Raw genomic sequence first — 19,829 nt, 5'->3', positions numbered from 1 at the left:
TGTGCGCTGCTCCCTGCTCTGTGCACATTTAGCTGCAGCACACATGGGGTTAATTAACCCCATGTGTGCTGTAAGTAGGAGAGCAGGGAGCCAGCGCTAAGCATTGTGCGCTGCTCCCTGCTCTGTTCACATTTAGCTGCAGCATACATCGGGTAATTAACCCGATGTGTGCTGTACTAGGAGAGCAGGGAGCCAGCGCTAAGCATTGTGCGCTGCTCCCTGCTCTCTGCACGTGTAGCTCCGTGCAGTGGTAACCAAGGTAAATATCGGGTTGGTTACCGATATTTACCTTAGTTACCAAGCGCAGCATCTTCCACGCAGCGCTGGGGGCTGGTCACTGGTTGCTGGTGAGCTCACCAGCAACTCGTGTAGCCATGCTCCAGCGATCCCTGCCAGGTCAGGTTGCTGGTGGGATCGCTGGAGCGTCGCAGTGTGACAGCTCACCAGCAACCTCCTAGCAACTTACCAGCGATCCCTATCGTTGTTGGGATCGCTGGTAAGTTGCTTAGTGTGACGGTACCTTAAGGCAATAACTGCCAGTTTTCTCCAATAAATTACTTGATTGAAATAACTAGCCTGTATGCTGCCTGTGCAATTATAAGAAATTTTGAGAATCACACAGTTGATCTGTTTTTTTGTAGATTAATGTTATCCAAACCCACCAATTCAAGCTTGAACAGCTTACAATTTAATATGTCGGGGACAGGTGATGTCAAGGGAGTGAAGGATCAGACATGTTGAATTACAACACTTGATCATTTTCTTTCCAGGAGAAATAAACCTTAGTCAGAGGTGTCCAGCCACAAATTAATTCCTATGTTGAAAACATTCTCGCTTGACCAACCTCTATTTTAGGAGAATAAGCACTTCTGTATCTCTTTAATTGTTTGGCTAATAATTATTGGAGGATTGTTAATTAGCTTAGTACTTTACATGCATTCTAATAAACAGTAAGAAAATGCTTTTGTGTAACAGAGGACTGTTTGCTTAATAAGTACCTTGGACAATTGCATTGGTTCTTATGAACATATACAGTTAGGTCCAGAAATATTTGGACAGTGACACAATTTTCGCGAGTTGGGCTCTGCATGCCACCACATTGGATTTGAAATGAAACCTCTACAACAGAATTCAAGTGCAGATTGTAACGTTTAATTTGAAGGTTTGAACAAAAATATCTGATAGAAATTGTAGGAATTGTACACATTTCTTTACAAACACTCCACATTTTAGGAGGTCAAAAGTAATTGGACAAATAAACCAAACCCAAACAAAATATTTTTATTTTCAATATTTTGTTGCGAATCCTTTGGAGGCAATCACTGCCTTAAGTCTGGAACCCATGGACATCACCAAACGCTGGGTTTCCTCCTTCTTAATGCTTTGCTAGGCCTTTACAGCCGCAGCCTTCAAGTCTTGCTTGTTTGTGGGTCTTTCCGTCTTAAGTCTGGATTTGAGCAAGTGAATTGCATGCTCAATTGGGTTAAGATCTGGTGATTGACTTGGCCATTGCAGAATGTTCCACTTTTTTGCACTCATGAACTCCTGGGTAGCTTTGGCTGTATGCTTGGGGTCATTGTCCATCTGTACTATGAAGCGCCGTCCGATCAACTTTGCGGCATTTGGCTGAATCTGGGCTGAAAGTATATCCCGGTACACTTCAGAATTCATCCAGCTACTCTTGTCTGCTGTTATGTCATCAATAAACACAAGTGACCCAGTGCCATTGAAAGCCATGCATGCCCATGCCATCACGTTTGCCTCCACCATGTTTTACAGAGGATGTGGTTTGCCTTGGATCATGTGCCGTTCCCTTTCTTCTCCAAACTTTTTTCTTCCCATCATTCTGGTACAGGTTGAACTTTGTCTCATCTGTCCATAGAATACTTTTCCAGAACTGAGCTGGCTTCATGAGGTGTTTTTCAGCAAATTTAACTCTGGCCTGTCTATTTTTGGAATTGATGAATGGTTTGCATCTAGATGTGAACCCTTTGTATTTACTTTCATGGAGTCTTCTCTTTACTGTTGACTTAGAGACAGATACACCTACTTCACTGAGAGTGTTCTGGACTTCAGTTGATGTTGTGAACGGGTTCTTCTTCACCAAAGAAAGTATGCGGCGATCATCCACCACTGTTGTCATCCGTGGACGCCCAGGCCTTTTTGAGTTCCCAAGCTCACCAGTCAATTCCTTTTTTCTCAGAATGTACCCGACTGTTGATTTTGCTACTCCAAGCATGTCTGCTATCTCTCTGATGGATTTTTTCTTTTTTTTCAGCCTCAGGATGTTCTGCTTCACCTCAATTGAGAGTTCCTTAGACCGTATGTTGTCTGGTCACAGCAACAGCTTCCAAATGCAAAACCACACACCTGTAATCAACCCCAGACCTTTTAACTACTTCATTGATTACAGGTTAATGAGGGAGACGCCTTCAGAGTTAATTGCAGCCCTTAGAGTCCATTGTCCAATTACTTTTGGTCCCTTGAAAAAGAGGAGGCTATGCATTACAGAGCTATGATTCCTAAACCCTTTCTCCGATTTGGATGTGAAAACTCTCATATTGCAGCTGGGAGTGTGCACTTTCAGCCCATATTATATATATAATTGTATTTCTGAACATGTTTTTGTAAACAGCTAAAATAACAAAACTTGTGTCACTGTCCAAATATTTCTGGACCTAACTGTATCTATTTTCTTGCCTTAGTATATGTGCTTGTTATACATGGAATAAACAGAAGATTTTTTTTAACCCCATTACGACCACCTTACGGAGATAAACGGCGGCAGAATCAGGTCCTTATTCTGATCCGCCGTCTATAAACGGTGGTCAGGAAAAGGTAAATAGCGCCCCCCAGCGTCAGAAAATCTCCGGGGTTTCAGCTACCGGGGGTAGCTGAGACCCTGGAGATCATGATTCGGGCCGGTTTTTCCGGTCCCCGCTCACATGATCACCGGTATACACCGTATACCGATGATCATGTAATAGTAAATCACAGCGCCGGTAAACAATGATTTATCTCCCATCTGGCATGATCAAACATGTCAGCTGGGAGATAAATCTGCTCCCCCGGTCCCCTCCGGTCCCCCGGGGTCGCCGAAGTGCCGACCCCCAACCCCCAACCCCCCCCTACCCCCCCGAAAATCCAAAATGGCGGCGCGCACAGCAGCGCACCGCCCGCATTTCCCCAGTTCCTTTGAATTCTGTCGCATGTGCCATCACACATGCGACAGAATACTGCTCCCCAGGCCCTGCCAGGTCACCCCCTACTCCCACCCCGGTGTTCCCCGGTGTCCCCCGTACCTGTGGGAGCGCTGATCCCCCGCGGCCCCCTCCTCCGGCTCCTTCACAGCACTGCCGGTCACATGTGCAGAGCGCGGCTGACAGCTTCCTGTGTCTGTGACTCAGACGCTGGCTGCTGCTGCTGCTGCAGAGTCTGCAGCTGTGACCCGGGGAGAGTGGGTGCAGATTCTTTGCACCCACTCTCCTCAAATGGAAGGTCTGCACTCCTAGAAAATGGGGGACACGTTCCCTGAACGTGCCCCCCATATTCTAGAAGATCGTGGGACTTCCAAAATGGCTTACAGGAGATTTTTTTTTCTTTTCAATAAATTGGTCAAAGAGGGATGGTTGGGGAGTGTTTTTTCAAATAAATTTTTTTTTGTTGTCAATTTTTTTTTGTATTACTGTCAATTAGTTATGTCTGGTATCAAATAGACGCCGTGACATCACTAATTGCTGGGCTTGATGCCAGGTGACATTACACATCTGGTATCAACCCCATTTATTACCCCGTCTGCCACCGCACCAGGGCGCGGGATGAGCTGGGGCAAAGCGCCAGGATTGGCGCATCTAATGGATGCGCCACTTCTGGGGCGGCTGCGGCCTGCTATTTTTAGGCTGGGAAGAGTCCAATAACCATGGCTCTTCCCACCCTGAGAATACCAGACACCAGCTGTCAGCTTCACCTTGGCTGGTGATCTAATTTGGGGGGACCCCACGTTTGTTTGTTTTTTAATTATTATAAAAATTTAAAAAAAAAAAAAGCTTGGGGAGCCCTCCAAATTGATCACCAGCCAAGGTGAAGCTGTCAGCTGTGGTTTGCAGGCTACAGCTGTCTGCTTTACCCTAGCTGGCTATCAAAAATAGGGGGGACCCCACGTCATTTATTTTAATTATTTTTTTTTCTTTTTGGGCTAAATACAAGGCTAGGCACCCTTTAGTGCCACATGAAAGTCACTGAAGGGCGCCAGCTTAGAATATGCAGGGGGGTGGGATGTTATAAATGTTTGTCATCTATCCATTCATCCATTGTAGCATTTTAGGCTGTGTGCCCACAATCAGGGTTTGCAGCGTTTTGGGTGCAAAGTGTTTTTCCTGCGTCCATAACGCTGCATTGTGCAGTAGAAGCACAGTGGAAGGATTTTTAAAAATCCCATGCCCAATGTGCTTCTTTTCTCCACAGCATACCTGTGGTGCAGCTTCCCGAGCCTCAGCATGTCAATTTATGCTGCGGAGACGATAGTGTTCTCTGCACGTAGAATAGAACTAAAGTCCACAGCACCCTGAACCCAAATCGTGGGCATGGGCAGCTGCGTTCTCCCGTGGACAACACTCACATCTCTGCAGGAAGGCTGACACTGTGTACTAGATGACGTGTCGCTGGATCATGGCCACATAGCCTAACAGTGAGAAATATGTTGCTACAGCAACATTTTTGTGAAGTACCTGTGGAATCAAAATGCTTACTATACTCCTGAATAAAATCCTTGAGGGGTCCAGTTTCCAAAATGGGGTCACTTGTGGGGGGTTTCTGATGTATAGGCACCCAAGGGGCCCTGCTAATGTGACATGGTGTGCGCAATTTATTTCAACTTTTCCAAAATTCAAATGGTGCTCCTTCCATTCCAAGCCCTCTCATTTATCCAAACAGAGGTTTTTGGCCATATGTGGGGTATCCCTGCTCTCACAAGAAATTGGATAACAACCTGTGGGATCCATGTTTTGTTGTTGCCTCTTGAAAAAAGTGAGAAATTTGATGCTAAAGCAACATTTTTGAGAAAAAAATGAAAATTTTCAATGTGACAATGTAACGTTATCAAAATCTGTGAAGTACCTGTGAATCCAAAATGCTCACTATACCCCTAGATAGAAGCCTTGAGGGGTCCACTTTCCAAAATGGCATCACTTGTGAGGGGTTTCTTCTGTTTAGGTACCTTACCGGACCTGTAAATGCAACATGGTGCCCGCAATCTATTTCAGCCAAATTTGCTTTCCAAAATTCAAATATTGCTGCTCCTGTTCCAAGCCCTCCCATTTGTCCAAACAGAGGTTTCTGACCACATGTGGGGTATTAACGCGTTCATAAGAAAGTGGGTAACAAGTTTTGGGGTCCATTTTGTTGTGTTATTTCTTCTAAAAGTGAATAAATTTGGGGTAGAGCAACATATTAGGTAACATTTTATTTTTTGCTTTTTTTCATTCCACATTGCTTTAGTTCCTGTGTAGCACCTGAAGGGTTAATAAACTTCTTGGATGTGGTTTTGAGTACCTTGAGGGGTGCAGTTTTTAGAATGGTGTCACTTTAGGGTATTTTTTGTCACCTAGGCCTCTCAAAGTCACTTCAAATGTGATGTGGTCTCTAAAAAAATGGTTTTGTGAATTTTGTTGAAAAAATGTGAAATTGCTGATGAACTTTGAACCCTTCTAACTTCCTAACCACAAAAAATTTTGTTTCAGAAATTGCGCTGATGTAATGTAGACAAGTGGGAAATGTTATTTATTAACTATTTTGTGTGACATAACTCTCTGGTTTATGGGCATAAAAATTAAAAGTTTGAAAATTGCAAAATGTTAAAAATTTTCATCAAATTTCCGATTTTTTTACAAATAAAAGCAAAAAATATCGTTCTAAATTTATAACTGTCATGAAGTACAATATGTCACGAAAAAACAATGTCAGAATCACCAGGATCCATTGAAGCGTTCCAGAATTATAACCTCATAAAGGGACACTGGTCAGAATTGCAAAAAATGGCCTGGGCATTAAGTACAAAACTGGCTTCGTCCTTAAGGGGTTAAAGCAGGTGTCATAAATCTACATTAAATCACTATGTGTACTGTGCTTGAAAATATTTGTCCATTTGACAAATGGACAAGTGTGAACAAACCTAAAATCCATAAAAGTTAAAGAACTACCTGAATATAAAATATATAGTTATATTGTTGGGCATAGCTACTCGGCAATCTAAAAAGGCAAATATTCTTAAATTACGCGCAAATCCTTAAAGGCCCCTTTACACACTGCAACATCGTTAGCGATATCGCTGTAGCATCACCGGTTTTGTGATGTAATAGCGACCTCCCCAGCGACATTGCAGTGTGTGACACGCATCAGCGACCTGGCCCCTGTGAGGTCGCTAATCGCTACAAATTCAGGACCATTTTTTGGTCCTTTGTTTCCCACTGCGCAGCATGCATCGGTGTGTTTGACACCGTTACAACAACATCATTAGCGACTTTTAGAACCCAGCCCATAGGTGTGCTATAGCGTTCCCTACCAGCGAGGTCGTTCTGCAGGTTCGGGATCGCTTGAAAGTCTCTAAACGCTGCTGCATTGTTGGACAGATCTGCCTGTTTGACAGCTCACCAGCGACTGTTTAGAGACTTTCCAGCAATCCCGGCCAGGTCGGGATCGCTTGAAAGTCTCAGTGTGTAAAGGGGCCTTAACATTAGGTGTTATCTTTGATTTTAGCAAATCTGGCAAAATTCTAATAGAGCTGTTAAAAATTATTTTAAATTCCCTTATTCTCTGTTGACATTCCAGACTACAGAGCATATCAACCATAATATGTAAAAATTAATAAAGATGTTTACCTCACTGCTCACTTCTCTGGCTTCTCTGCTTCTCTCCACTTCTCATCTGGTCCTCATCGCTTCTTCAGATTGGCATTGACAACACTTAAATCCCTGGGTCCATGGGTCACTAGGCCAAGTCTTCTGGCTTCCCTTGGCCTAAAAGGGTTCTGCGCATGTCCCCACAAAGGTTATTGCTCATGACATCAAGACTTATGCCATGACCTTTGTGAGTGCATGCCCAGAACCCTTCTGGGCCTATCAAGCCTATCAAGACCAGAAGTTTTGGTCCAGTTACTGAGACCTCTGTGACTTCAGTGCTGCCAATGCTGATCTGAAGGTGCATTGTGAACTACACAGGTGGTCGTGAGTAGCAGAACGGTTGGAAAGGTATCAGGTATTTTACTTTTTTTAACCTTTTTGATGGCCTTCCATAGATCAGAAAATTGGCATCCATCACTTGCCATTTTTCTGAGTCCACTCGAAAGCAAATTACTGAAAAAAATCTGTATTTTGGTAAATGTGGATTTCAAGCAGAATTCAATTCAACTTGAATTTATTTGCTCTTCTCTTGTTATCTTCATTAATTAGTTTTTTGTAAGAGTATGGAAATTAGCTTATTAGTATTCACTGTTTCCTTATTCTACTGTAATTAACATTTTCCATAGCAGAAGTTGCTCTAAGAGTGTTATTACCAGGTACTTTAATAATAAACGTGAACACAGTCCATTTTTCCCTGTAGGGGTCTATAAAGCTTGTAATTTTTACATTTGTGATTTCTATCACATTTGCAATTAGAATAAAGACCTATTCTGGATTTACCCTTATAAATTGAGTTTTAAAGTTCATTTATAATGGTAAATTTAAACTTCCTATTGCCCATTAAACTAACAAAGCTTATGCTCACCTCCGCTGTTCTAGCAGTGTCTCTTTTGCAGGGTTTTTATGTCACCCTGTGCCCAATCAGTGCCGACTTCACTGTCTCTGCTTTTGGACAAATAAGTAACCAGGAGGATACCACTGATGAAGCCATACTACATGGCATAAGGTGTGGAGCTCTTTGTTGCCCACCCCCTTCCAATTTTTCCTTTTACAGCATTTTCCCCCTTTTTTTTGCAACCAGAAATCAGCTTTGTGATTACATGTATTGTTTTAAGCACTCAGGTCTCATCTATTTATAATCAATTATGCACATCTATACTCACAGCATGCTTTATATATATATATATATATATATATATATATATATACATATATATATATATATATATATATATATATATATATGTATGATTTTCGTCATTCGTGATGAGACAACGTAAAACTGCATCATTTTCATGTACTTCTTAACATATTGCCTTCTGTGTATTTACACATCTATTATGATGCTGTATATTGTGCTGCTATTTCCTAGTTATCTTTATTTATGGTTAACTATTCTACAGGGAAACTTGCATGGCTTTATTGTGAGCCTATTGGGGAGTGTATAAATACATTTCACATGGTCTATCTTTACTTGGTTTTACTGATTGTAATGTATATATGTACATTTGAATAGTTGGGTATAATAAAATGTTCTTTTACACCTCACATGGTCCTGTGAGTGGCATATACTTCATTTTTTGCATGTTGGTTATCTGATGCTTTTATATATATATATATATATATATATATATATATATATATACCTCCCCCTTTTTCCTCATACAATTACTTGTTGGGTATATGCCACAGGTTGCCAGCTTTATACTGATGTGGTGCTGGGCATTTCTTGCTTTGCATAATCAAGAAGAAGGGAAAGGTGGGATGATCTCTCACTTCCTATTTATGTTTGATACATTCATCGAAAGATGACAAGAAAGAAGCTTGGACGCAGGGCTCGCATGCCGTAACAACCTCACGGGAGCCCTGGGAGAGTAGGTGGCAACACTGTGGATCAGCCCAGCACATGAGGCGAGTAGTAGCTTTATTATTTTAACAGGGGCATACGTGCGAAATGAGAAGGGGTTGTCCAAGACGTGAACAATCCCTTTAACCTGTTCATATCTAGGCCATTTTTACCTGATCATGATCGCTCAATTTTTTTCCTTACATGCCACTTCAAAAATTCTAACTGTTTTTTTCTTTGGATATTCAATTCATTTTTGATTCTTCGATACGTGAAATGTGGGGGCTAATTTTTTTTATGTCAATTTTAAATTTGCAGAATAGCGTTTATGGCCCACTTGGAATTCTGGGTGCTCAATAAGGGTTCAAATCCGTCATTAGATGCAGAAAAAACTTGGCACACAAAAAAGAATAAAAGGATTTTATTATACAGGCAATCAAAAAAAAAATCCAAAAAATATTTCGACCAATATATTTTGTTCTTCATCAGATACAATAGATTCTTTAGTAGGAATATGCTTTTAAGATTGTGACATAGGCAAAATCACTCAGTCAAAAAGAATAGAAGTCTGATTTTTCTATAGATATCATGGTGATCAAATATTCCTACTCAAAAATCTAATGTGTCTGATGAAGAACCAAATATAGGATTTGAAATGTTAAATTTTTGGGATATTTTTGATTACCTGTATAAAAAAATCCTTATATTCATTTTGTTGTGCCAAGTTTTTTCTGCAATTTTAAATTTTCATTTGTTTCCCAATATTGGGGGTGGGGGATTGAAAGATAACTTGTCTTTCACATTTTTTTTCCCTATTACCATAAGGAAATATAAGGACTTTTTTAAAGGGTGTGGGCAGTTTTGACTTTTAAAAACATTTTTATCATTGCTGATTCAAACCCCGGTTAAATGATAGATTCAGTCTTCTGCTTGCACTACAGAGTCTTCTAAGACCCTGCAGCTCCTGCTCCATCTCGGACTTAGTGATTACAGTATACTGCGTTGGCGCTAGCAATTATGTAATCAGGAATGCAGAGATGGCAATCAACTATCTCTGACTTCCCTATGGAGAGTTTGACTGTCTCTGACAGGTCGGTCCTGCAGCTTCAGTATGATAGTACTGCTGTTGATAAGGCAGTGTTATGTGAAGATTAATATAATGTTTTAAGTTGTTAGGTGGTCTACAAGTAGAGCAACACAACATTTAGAAATGACTGGTAAATCTAAATGGAAGAAAAGCATGCTTTTGGTGTTTGTGAGTGGCAAGGGACTTAATTTTGACATGAGGATTGACATTTAAAATCTCCTAATCTATTGAAGACACAGCTGTGGATAAGGTGCCCTGTTAGACCCAAATGCCTTACTGCCAGACATAGGATGGTAAAAAGGAGAACTAGGAAAGTGGCTGTGCTCCTGGACATAAACAGCTTTAAATGTATTTTTAAGTTCTGATTGTTATATAAAGCATTAGAGGAGCATGAGAAAATATATTAAAGAATGAATGTCTCCCATTTGTATGTTTTCTGGGCAAAAATTGTATTTTTGGGACTTTGATATCTATGAATTATGTTTAGCGTAACCGTTTTTTATGAGTCAAAAGTGCCAACATCCTTTAAATCAAGAAAGTGGTAATCACTTCTTTTTAGTACTTTGAATAGAATATAAGTATAAGATTGGTGGGATTACTAAGGTTTTTGCTGCATTACTTGATGGTTTGGTAAGCAGAGCACCATACATTTTATAATACCTGTGCCTCTTTTCACGGCTTATTGAAGATGGGTTATATTCAACTGAATGGGAACAAAGTCAACCATACACATGAGATTGCTGTTTGCTGAATAATGCTTTGGCTGATCATTCAGCTGGCACCTATCTTTGCTAGCTCTTCCATTTACAAGTGCTTATTTGGCCTCTTGTGTTCTCTATGGCCTTGTTCCCATGAGTATATAAATTGAATGAGTGCAATGCAAGAATATTGGACCAATGTTATTGAATGAGACAGTGCAAACCTCATTTGCTCATAACATATCATCAGCAGAGAAAAATCGCAACATGCTGCGATTGGCAATGTATCTCTTCACACATCCACCCATGCAAGTCTGTGGGTTCGTGTGAAACACCGGACTGCACTCAGATGACATCCAAGTGCAGTCCAATATATGCAAAGACAGATACTGGAGAAGAGGGAGAGATTAAGATCTCCATCTTCTCTACACCTCTACTTGGATTCTCCCATGCAAGATAATCTGAGGTCAGTGAATGACATTTGGCTCATGCGTCCAGTACAGTTATTGGCTCTCTCATCAGATGCTATACACTCATCTGATCCCGGCCTATAAGAGAGTCACTGACAGTCTGGCAGTGATTTAACTCATGGAGAACAAGGAGTTTTCTAGTCTGAAAGTGGTCATGCCTTTTTAACTTCACCGAAAACAATTTGTTTTGGGGCCCCACCACAGATTAGACTGTTAACAGAACCAAAAGATATGAGATCCAGTACTCAGCACTGCCAATAGCAAAGGCCTTTGCATAGTAAGCAATGAAGGGTACATAGTATGTGTTAGAATTCCACCATTCCTTCAAACAGCTATAGTTGTGCTAGATGTTGAACTCTCACAGGAAAAAAGGTTGGGAACTAAAAACCCACTTTTTTGTTCTAAGTTTATATTATTTCAATTATTCTGTGTTATCTAGTCCAGGATGACAAATCTGATTAGGACCATAGCGTTCTTCAATAAGGGTACCTTCACACTTAGCGATGCAGCAGCGATCCGACCAGCGATCTGACCTGGTCAGGATCGCTGCTGCATCGCTACATGGTCGCTGGTGAGCTGTCAAACAGGCAGATCTCACCAGCGACCAGTGAACAGCCCCCAGCCAGCAGCGACGTGCAAGCGACGCTGCGCTTGCACGGAGCTGCCGTCTGGAAGCTGCGGAGACTGGTAACTAAGGTAAACATCGGGTATGGTTACCCGATGTTTACATTAGTTACCAGCGCACAGCTGTGTGTGCAGGGAGCAGGGAGCCGCGCACACTGAGCGCTGGCTCCTTGCTCTCCTACCATAGCTACAGTACACATCGGGTTAATTAACCCGATGTGTAATGCAGCTACATGTGCAGAGAGCAGGGAGCCGCGCACACTGCTTAGCGCTGGCTCCTTGCTCTCCTAGCTGCTGTACACATCGGGTTAATTAACCCGATGTGTACAGCAGCTACATGTGCAGAGAGCCGGAGCCGGCAGCACAGGCAGCGTGAGAGCTGCAGATGCTGGTAACTAAGGTAAATATCGGGTAACCACCTTGGTTACCCGATGTTTATCTTGGATACAGCTTACCTCAGCTGTCAGACGCCGGCTCCTGCTCCCTGCTCGCTTCATTTGTCGCTCTCTTGCTGTCACACACAGCGATCTGTGTGTCACAGCAGGAGACCGGCTTTGAAGAAAACGAACCAGGGCTGTGTGTAACGAGCAGCGATCTCGCAGCAGGGGCCAGATCGCTGCTCAGTGTCACACACAGCGAGATCGCTAATGAGGTCACTGCTGCGTCACAAAAAGTGTGACTCAGCAGCGATCTCGGCAGCGAGCTCGCTGTGTGTGAAGCACCCCTAAGATGTCTATTTCCTCTTATTTCCTCTTATTGCTATATAATGTACATACAGCTGTAGCTAATATTATCAAAAGACAGATAACAGAGCACAGTGATATCAAAGTGAAATTTGACATCCATCTTAATTAACATCAATGACTTCTGTGATGTTATCTTAATTATCTTAAATGAGATGATCTTCTGTGAGAAAATAAAAAAAGGGCAGGGGTTGACTTAACATTGGTGCAACCAAGACACAGAGATCCAAGAGATAAAGAGCCCACTTCTACCTCCAAAGCAGGTGGAAGTGTGTATTAGGGTTTGGTTCCTCTTGCATTTTGCACGGATCAGTGCTATCTGATAAAACATTGGTTTGCACTCGCACCAGTGCAAAACTTTAGGAGAGGGTCCATCTGCAATTGAGTTCGCATGCCATGTCGGCATGAGAGATGAATTTCAGCATACTGCATTTGGTAGTAAGTCTCAGCTAACGCACACCCATACAAGTCTATGGGAGCGTGGGACACATCGCACTGCACTCGCATGTAATCCGATTGCAGTGCAATGTATGCAGAGACATTTAGCAGAGGAGATGGGGAGAAAGTGTTCCCTCCCTCTTTTCCGCAGCTGTGATACGATTGCATCACAGTTGCATGACTCTCAGCTGACGCTCACAGCACTGGGTCATTAGCATATCCCTTCCAATGCTCTCATATTCAAAGCTATGTGCAAGTGGATCCATGCCCTTAGTATGAGCTACTGGACTGCAAATAGCCCCTAAATTGTTTTTGCACGGGGTCCCTCTTCTGCGTGTTTCCTCCCCTGGAAGAGGCTGCATTTTCATGTCAAGCTTGGCTACATCTGTATGCACATATGATATTAGCAACTCCTCATACTTATCAGCTGACAACTTTAGGTCTAAAGTATAAACCACACTGATAATAAGTTTAATACTTAGTCATTAAAGCAATTTCAGATAAAATATGATTTGAAGTAATGAATACATTGAGATCTAAAGTGATTTGACTGGCATATTATTTAGATATAATGAAGCAATCAAGCTGTGATTTAGCTATGAATGTATTTAGCATTTTATACTCTGCATCTCTAGCTATTTGCAGCATTGTGGAATTGTTTATAGATGTGAATATTGTCATAAACAGTAGAAATAAAGCAAAATGACAACAAAGGCTGCATCTGTTGTACATTGTCAGTCATTGCCTTGTCCTCTGTAATCATAGTTATGTTAAGGCTTTTGTTAAATAACACTAGCACCATGCAAATATGCACTTCAGTAACAGCAGGCAGCTCATTGTCTTCTTCTTTGGGTCCTTTGTAGTATTAACAAATGTTGCCTATTCCATATGCATTAGTTGCTTTTCATATTGGATCGCTGCCTAATATGGCTTCTTCATGGTCCCACTTAAACCCTCTTGTGTTCCATTTATGTCCAGATCACACATCTTCTCTGCCTTTTTATGTTGTGAAATATCCTTCCAGCTCATCCTTTCGGAAAAGACAGACTGTCTCACCGTAGCAGCAATTATGTAAATTACCATACACAGGGTGTGCAGCACAAGTTTCCAAGAAAACTGGCATATTTTAAATAAAGGAAAATAACTATGTTTCTTAATAGAACAATAACTAATATTTAATATTTGAATTAATATGGTCACAAGATATTAAAAGCATGAGCTCACAAATACTGGGAAGCCACAATATTAGGGTCCCTCATTGGTAACAATAATAATAGTGATAATACTAATAATAAAAGAGGATATGTTGGAAAACTCATCTTTTCTTTTTATAGTGATAGAATATTCTATATGGATATAATAAATATTTTATATTATAAAAACTTAGAGAACTTGTACAAAGCTTTTAAGGTATCACCTATCTAATCTACTGTGCAGGATAGTTGATAATTGCTAATATCTGAGGGTCATTACTCAAGTCAATGCTCAATTCAGACTTGGCAATCTCTAGCAGTCTGACAGTCAATAAATGCTCACTGATGCACTATACTTGATTTTTTCTGGAAGTTAGGGCTAGCACACACGGCGAGTAATACAGAGCAAGGTGAGTGCGATAAAAAATCACATTCCACTCGAACCAATATTTCTCTGTGGGGCAGCTCCCATGAGCAATTATTTTCTCAATCCTAATCTGACCGAGAAAACAGTCTCAGCATGATGCAGGTGGAATGCGATCTTGTTTCACTTGCACCCATTCAAGTCTATGGGGGCACTGGTGTAACGCAAGAGCAGTGCGATTCTTGCATCAGCCGGCAACGGAGGACATAGGGAGATAAATCCCTCCATCCCCTCCACAGCACCGGCCCTCCTCTCCGCAGTACTTGCCCTCCTCTCCGCAACTGTTGTCTGAGCATACAATCGGACCACAGTCGCATGACGCTCTCATGACACTCAGCATGACACCTGCGCAGGGACTACAATACTTTGATCTGCCCTGAGCAGAGCAGATCAAAGTGCACCTGCGCAGGATCTCACTGCCGGTGAGTGTGTATGATGTAGGACACGTCATGCACCCAGGCTTCAGAAAGAGGAAGACCAAGATGGCCAAAAGAGGAGGCGCCGGTCCCGGAGAATGGCGCCACCCATTTGACCAGTTTGCACGGAGCGACCTCCTAGGTGAGTATTATAAAGTGTTTTTTATGTTCTACACAGTGGCCTGATCTCTTATATACTGTATGTTAGAATGCTGTATATCAGAGCCCACTAGTGGAGGCCGCAGCTTATAGGCCCCAAATCTGAGAAGCTGTAGTAGGAGAGAAAAGGCGCCATAGGGTCTTACCCGATTAGTAGGAGAGAAAAGGCGCAATAGGGTCTTACCCGATTTTATATATTTGTTTTAATATGTGAAGTTTACATCATGATGCAGCTTTTCTCCACGTGGAAATGAGTCATCACTCTGCAGCACATGGAGTGATGACGTCAAGATTGGTTACAACCCCCTACCCCGCCCTTTTTTTTTTTTTTCTTTTTGTCTGTATGTTGTTTTATAAGGACAACTCCTCATTTACTGTAAGATTCTTTTTCCCTGAGGAAAGAGACAGATGGGTCTCCGAAACGCGTTGGAATTATCTAAATAAAAGAAAAATATTCATTTACATCCTTGCTCGTGGTTTCCTAGCGCGGTTTTTAAACCCGTTTTTCCTCCAGTCTACACTTTGAGGCCCCAAATCTGGTGACAGGTTCTCTTTAAACAGCCAGGGAGAGTATAGGCACAGCTCTTGTCTGTGAAAGCTGGCTTTCAGCTGTCACTATGCCGAGCTACTGGCAGTGATCATGTGAGCACAGCTCTTATCCAATTATCCAACCATGATGTATAGGTACGTCAAACATCATGAAAAGCTAAATGTGCATATTGATGATCAAATTTTCAAGCATTTCATACAATGTCCTTGCCTTGTTTCTTGGTACTAATCAGATTGATGAGTTAAAAAAAATTATATTTATCCTTTCCTATTCTTTGTTATGACTGGTGAAAAGTACTCAGGGCATGCTAATGTGCTAATCACACTCAATAAATCCACTTTTCACTGCAGTACCCCATAATAGAAATCTAAGAAGTGGGATGGCTTCTGTACATTTGGATTAAATTGAATATTTCTGTAGATTGTCATGTGAAATGAGGGTGGGATTTTCATATATGTCACAATTTCTGGATTCAAATGTTGGGAGGCATGAAAAAAAAATTGTGATTAGGTAGATATAACTAAAGTTGAGCAGGACCTTGAAGCAAAGAGTTTGAGACTGTAAGAGAGTCTTGTGCATAATTCCAAAGGTTTAATGCTGCCAGTAGATTGTTTTTACATGTCTACACCTCTTGCATTATATCTTGACATTGCAAAGATTAGAAAATAAAATATTTCCAATCCAAATTTTGCTACATTATATGAGTATAACAAAAATATTGGCTACTATAACTTGTCTTATTTGGCTCTCCATGCTTAATCTTTTTTATTCGGACTTGAACATTTTTTTTTTAAAGTTTTGCATTGTGTTGACAAAAAGAACAATTGGGTACAAATGATTGTTCTGCTGATTGTAGCCCTGTGTCAATGTTCCCTCTCTGTAGTTCAGGGAAAAAGGGCTATGGCTAAGATGAGTCATAACATATATTAATTTTGTTAAAGATTTTAAATATGAGCAAATCTGCTGAGACTTGAAATCTATAGATTACTTAAATTTGGCAAGGAAAATGTGATTTGAATTGAAGATTTTTGTTGCAAGTTGAATATTCCTTATAATGTTCTAGGCTCTCTCTAAACCCTAGAACATATTAATGGAATCCTGTATTTAAAAAAATATAAATAAAAAATAAAAAAAATAATACTTATCTCGCTTCTTACTTCTCTCACCGCCACTGCCAACCGAGCGATCCTACAAGAGTGCTGACTTTCTTTACATTGTCATGTGCATCCTCTTTTGTATTCTTCTTTTGACGCTGGAACTTTAGGTATAAATAGGCATGTGATGTATGTGGCATTGTCAGGGCTGGAAGTACCAGACACAAGTGAATAATGATGTGGAGGATAACGGGTGCTACAGCATGTTAGAAAACAGAGGCAGGACCAAGCAAAGTACCAGATGTTGATGGTGGCGGGACAGTTTAGTGTTGAGTTATATTTTTAACTCTTCCCTGCTCCTCTATAAGTCAAGAAAATGGTGATCAGTTGGACATGACCAAAGCAATTTACAAAAATTTTAGATTCAAATTTTTGTAAAATTCAAGAAAAATTCAGTCATCCTCTAATAATTTTTCTGATTTTTAAATGATGTACACTATCGACAAATACACCATTTTTGCTCCCATCTGAGATGTCTAGCCAAATTTATTATAGAAAATTCACCATTTGAATAAATATAAGATTAATTTCCATCATTTTCTAATGCTGGAATGCCCATTATGACAGAATTGAAAAATCTATTTCAGTATGTTTATGATTATGTTTCTTATTGCCAGGTATTTAAGTTTCGATGATATTCCTAATAATTTCTCCACTTATTTTCAGAAACCTCTTTCTACATTTGCCAAAAGACAGTGATCCAGACGATACTAAGTGCCCTCGCGCTTGCCAAGTGCCCAGCAGCCCATCTGTGGACTGGCCCTTTACACAGGAAGATTGTACCGGCTTGGAATCATTGCCATTTAGATTGATGATGCAAGACTGTACATCTGTAAAGACATTACTACTCAAAATGAAGAGGATCCTGCAAGAGGTAATGACTTCATTATCTATGAGATTCATAACTCTCAGTGTCAGTGGGTTGGTTTATGGAATTATAGAAAAAAAATGGGAAAGTAGTGAAGAGGAAGAAAATTTAATATCCCGCCTGTGATGTTGGGAATTTAATATAACTGCAAAGAATAAACACGGTGTATTGCTGAAGCAGACATGCAGACCAGCAGTATATGAGTAAGAAATCTCAAAACTTTCTTTTAGGAAGAGAAACTTTCAGATGGATGATATAAATATAAGTATTGCATAAAACCATATGTTCTATGAGCATTACTGTCAAAAATGTGCATTACTAATTCATCAGTCTTCCTATCTTCCTGAGAAATAAGAGGATATGTCATGGCAGTTCTTTTGTAAAGCATTATTGCTAGAATAGAAAAAGATAAAAAAAAATAAATAGAGGAAATGAGACTATAAAAGTTTGGGTTTTTACAATAAGAGAAAAGGAAATAATAAACATAAACAATGTTGTATAGTAGTTACTTGGCAATTTGAGAAGTAACATGCAGGAGAAATTAGGTTTTGAAAGTTTCAGTTCATTTAAAAAGTATTTTTGTGCTGGGAAGCTGAAGACGTTGGTGATTAATTTTAATAACTCATGGGACTCAATTTATGGATTTTAGTTGTCTCTTTTTGTAATCCATTATGTGCTACATCAGGTAACCTAATTATAGTTCTAGAGTTCTTACTATACATTATCTTTGCTAAGTATTGCAGTCCATCACTCACGTTATTACCAAGGACTTTATTAATATGCTTTTCCATGTTGAAGTGGCATAACTTTCTTCGCTGCATACTTCAAAGATTCTGCAAAGCATTTATAGCTAACACCATTGTATGTAAAATATTTCCAGCAAATTTACTAGTGAAAACTAAATCAAGATATAAACCAATATTTAACACATGACTAAAGGCTGCTTTACACGCAGCGACATCTCTAGCGATGTCATTCGTGAATGCACCCACCCCCGTCGTTTGTTTGTCACGGGCAAATCACTGCCCGTGGCGCACAATATTGCTGTTACCCGTCACACTACTTATCTTCCTAGCAACGTCGCCATGGGCGGCGAACAACCTCTTTTTTAAGGGGGAGGTCACACAGCAGCCCGCCAATAGAAGCGGAGGGGCGGAGACCGGATGCATAAACAACAAGCCCACCTCGTTGCCGGCAGGACGCAGGTAGGTTGTTGTAAGTCGTTCCTGGGGTGTCACACGTAGTGATGTGTGCTGCCTCAGGAATGACGAATAACCTGCGTCCTGAAGCAGCAACGATATTTTGGAAATGAACGACATGTCAACGATCAACGATAAGGTGAGTATTTTTGATCGTTAGCGGTCGCTCATATGTGTCACATGCAACGACATCGCTAACAAGGCCAGATGTGCGTCACGAAATCCGTGACCCCGACGACATATCGTTAGTGATGTCGTTACGTGTAAAGGAGGCTTTATACTTTATCATCGCTGTAAGAAGGCTAATTAAAAACAATGAGTGGCATTTAAACCCCAGAATGACTGCTTTGATGCATTTTTAAGAAGGTGATTGTTGGTCCCTCTTTGTTTTAACAAAGTTTGCATAAATCAATAGTACAAGAAAATATAAACTTAGTATTATATCTTAGAGAAATCTGCTACATTCTTTACTTAAAATCAAATGCTTATCTTTTGCCTTGTCTTCCAAATTCATCGTTAAAGCTAAAATCCATCTCCGATGAAACAGTACAGATTATCAGTTCACTGTGGTATCAAGTTAAATATTAAAGTCTATATGGAAGGAATGTTGGTGAGGGAAAATCAAAGTAAGAGCTTGGTTCCACTTGCGTTTTGTACGGACAATATGATAAAACATTTGATTGCTCTCACTCTAGTGCAATATTGTAGGGCAGTGTCCATCTGCGATTGATTTTTCATGCCGTAGTGACCGCAGAATGAATCACAGCATGCTGTGTTTGGCAGCAAGTATCGGCTCATGCTCTCCTATACAAGACTATGGGAGCATATGAATCATCGCATGTCATTCAACTGCAGTGAATGTACGTAGATACATGCCAGGGATTAGATGGCCAAAAAGTGTTCCCTCCCTCTTCACTGCAGCTGTGATATGATTGCAATATCATATCACAGTTGCATAACATTCGGCTGACGCTCACAGGAGAGGGTCATTAGCATATCACTTTTATGCTCTCGCATCAGGAGCTATGTGCAAGTGGGACCGTACCCTAAAAAGCAGAGTGAAA

At 40.7% G+C, this 19,829-nt stretch overlaps 1 protein-coding gene across 2 annotated transcripts in view; it reads left to right on the top strand.

Annotated features, from left to right (window-relative positions):
• CCSER1 (coiled-coil serine rich protein 1) overlaps positions 1 to 19,829 on the top strand; it is a 1,289,205-nt gene that overhangs the window by 794,174 nt on the left and 475,202 nt on the right. For both annotated transcript variants that reach the window (XM_075337134.1, XM_075337126.1), the window contains exon 6: positions 17,365 to 17,572. In XM_075337134.1, the coding sequence (XP_075193249.1) occupies positions 17,365 to 17,572 (208 nt within the window). The remainder of the gene's footprint in view (positions 1 to 17,364; positions 17,573 to 19,829) is intronic.

Source organism: Anomaloglossus baeobatrachus, chromosome 1, assembly GCF_048569485.1.
Source record: "Anomaloglossus baeobatrachus isolate aAnoBae1 chromosome 1, aAnoBae1.hap1, whole genome shotgun sequence".
NCBI classification, from domain to species: domain Eukaryota; kingdom Metazoa; phylum Chordata; class Amphibia; order Anura; family Aromobatidae; genus Anomaloglossus; species Anomaloglossus baeobatrachus.
Note: the sequence above shows the minus strand (reverse complement) of the source record. Positions and strands in the feature narration are given on the sequence as shown.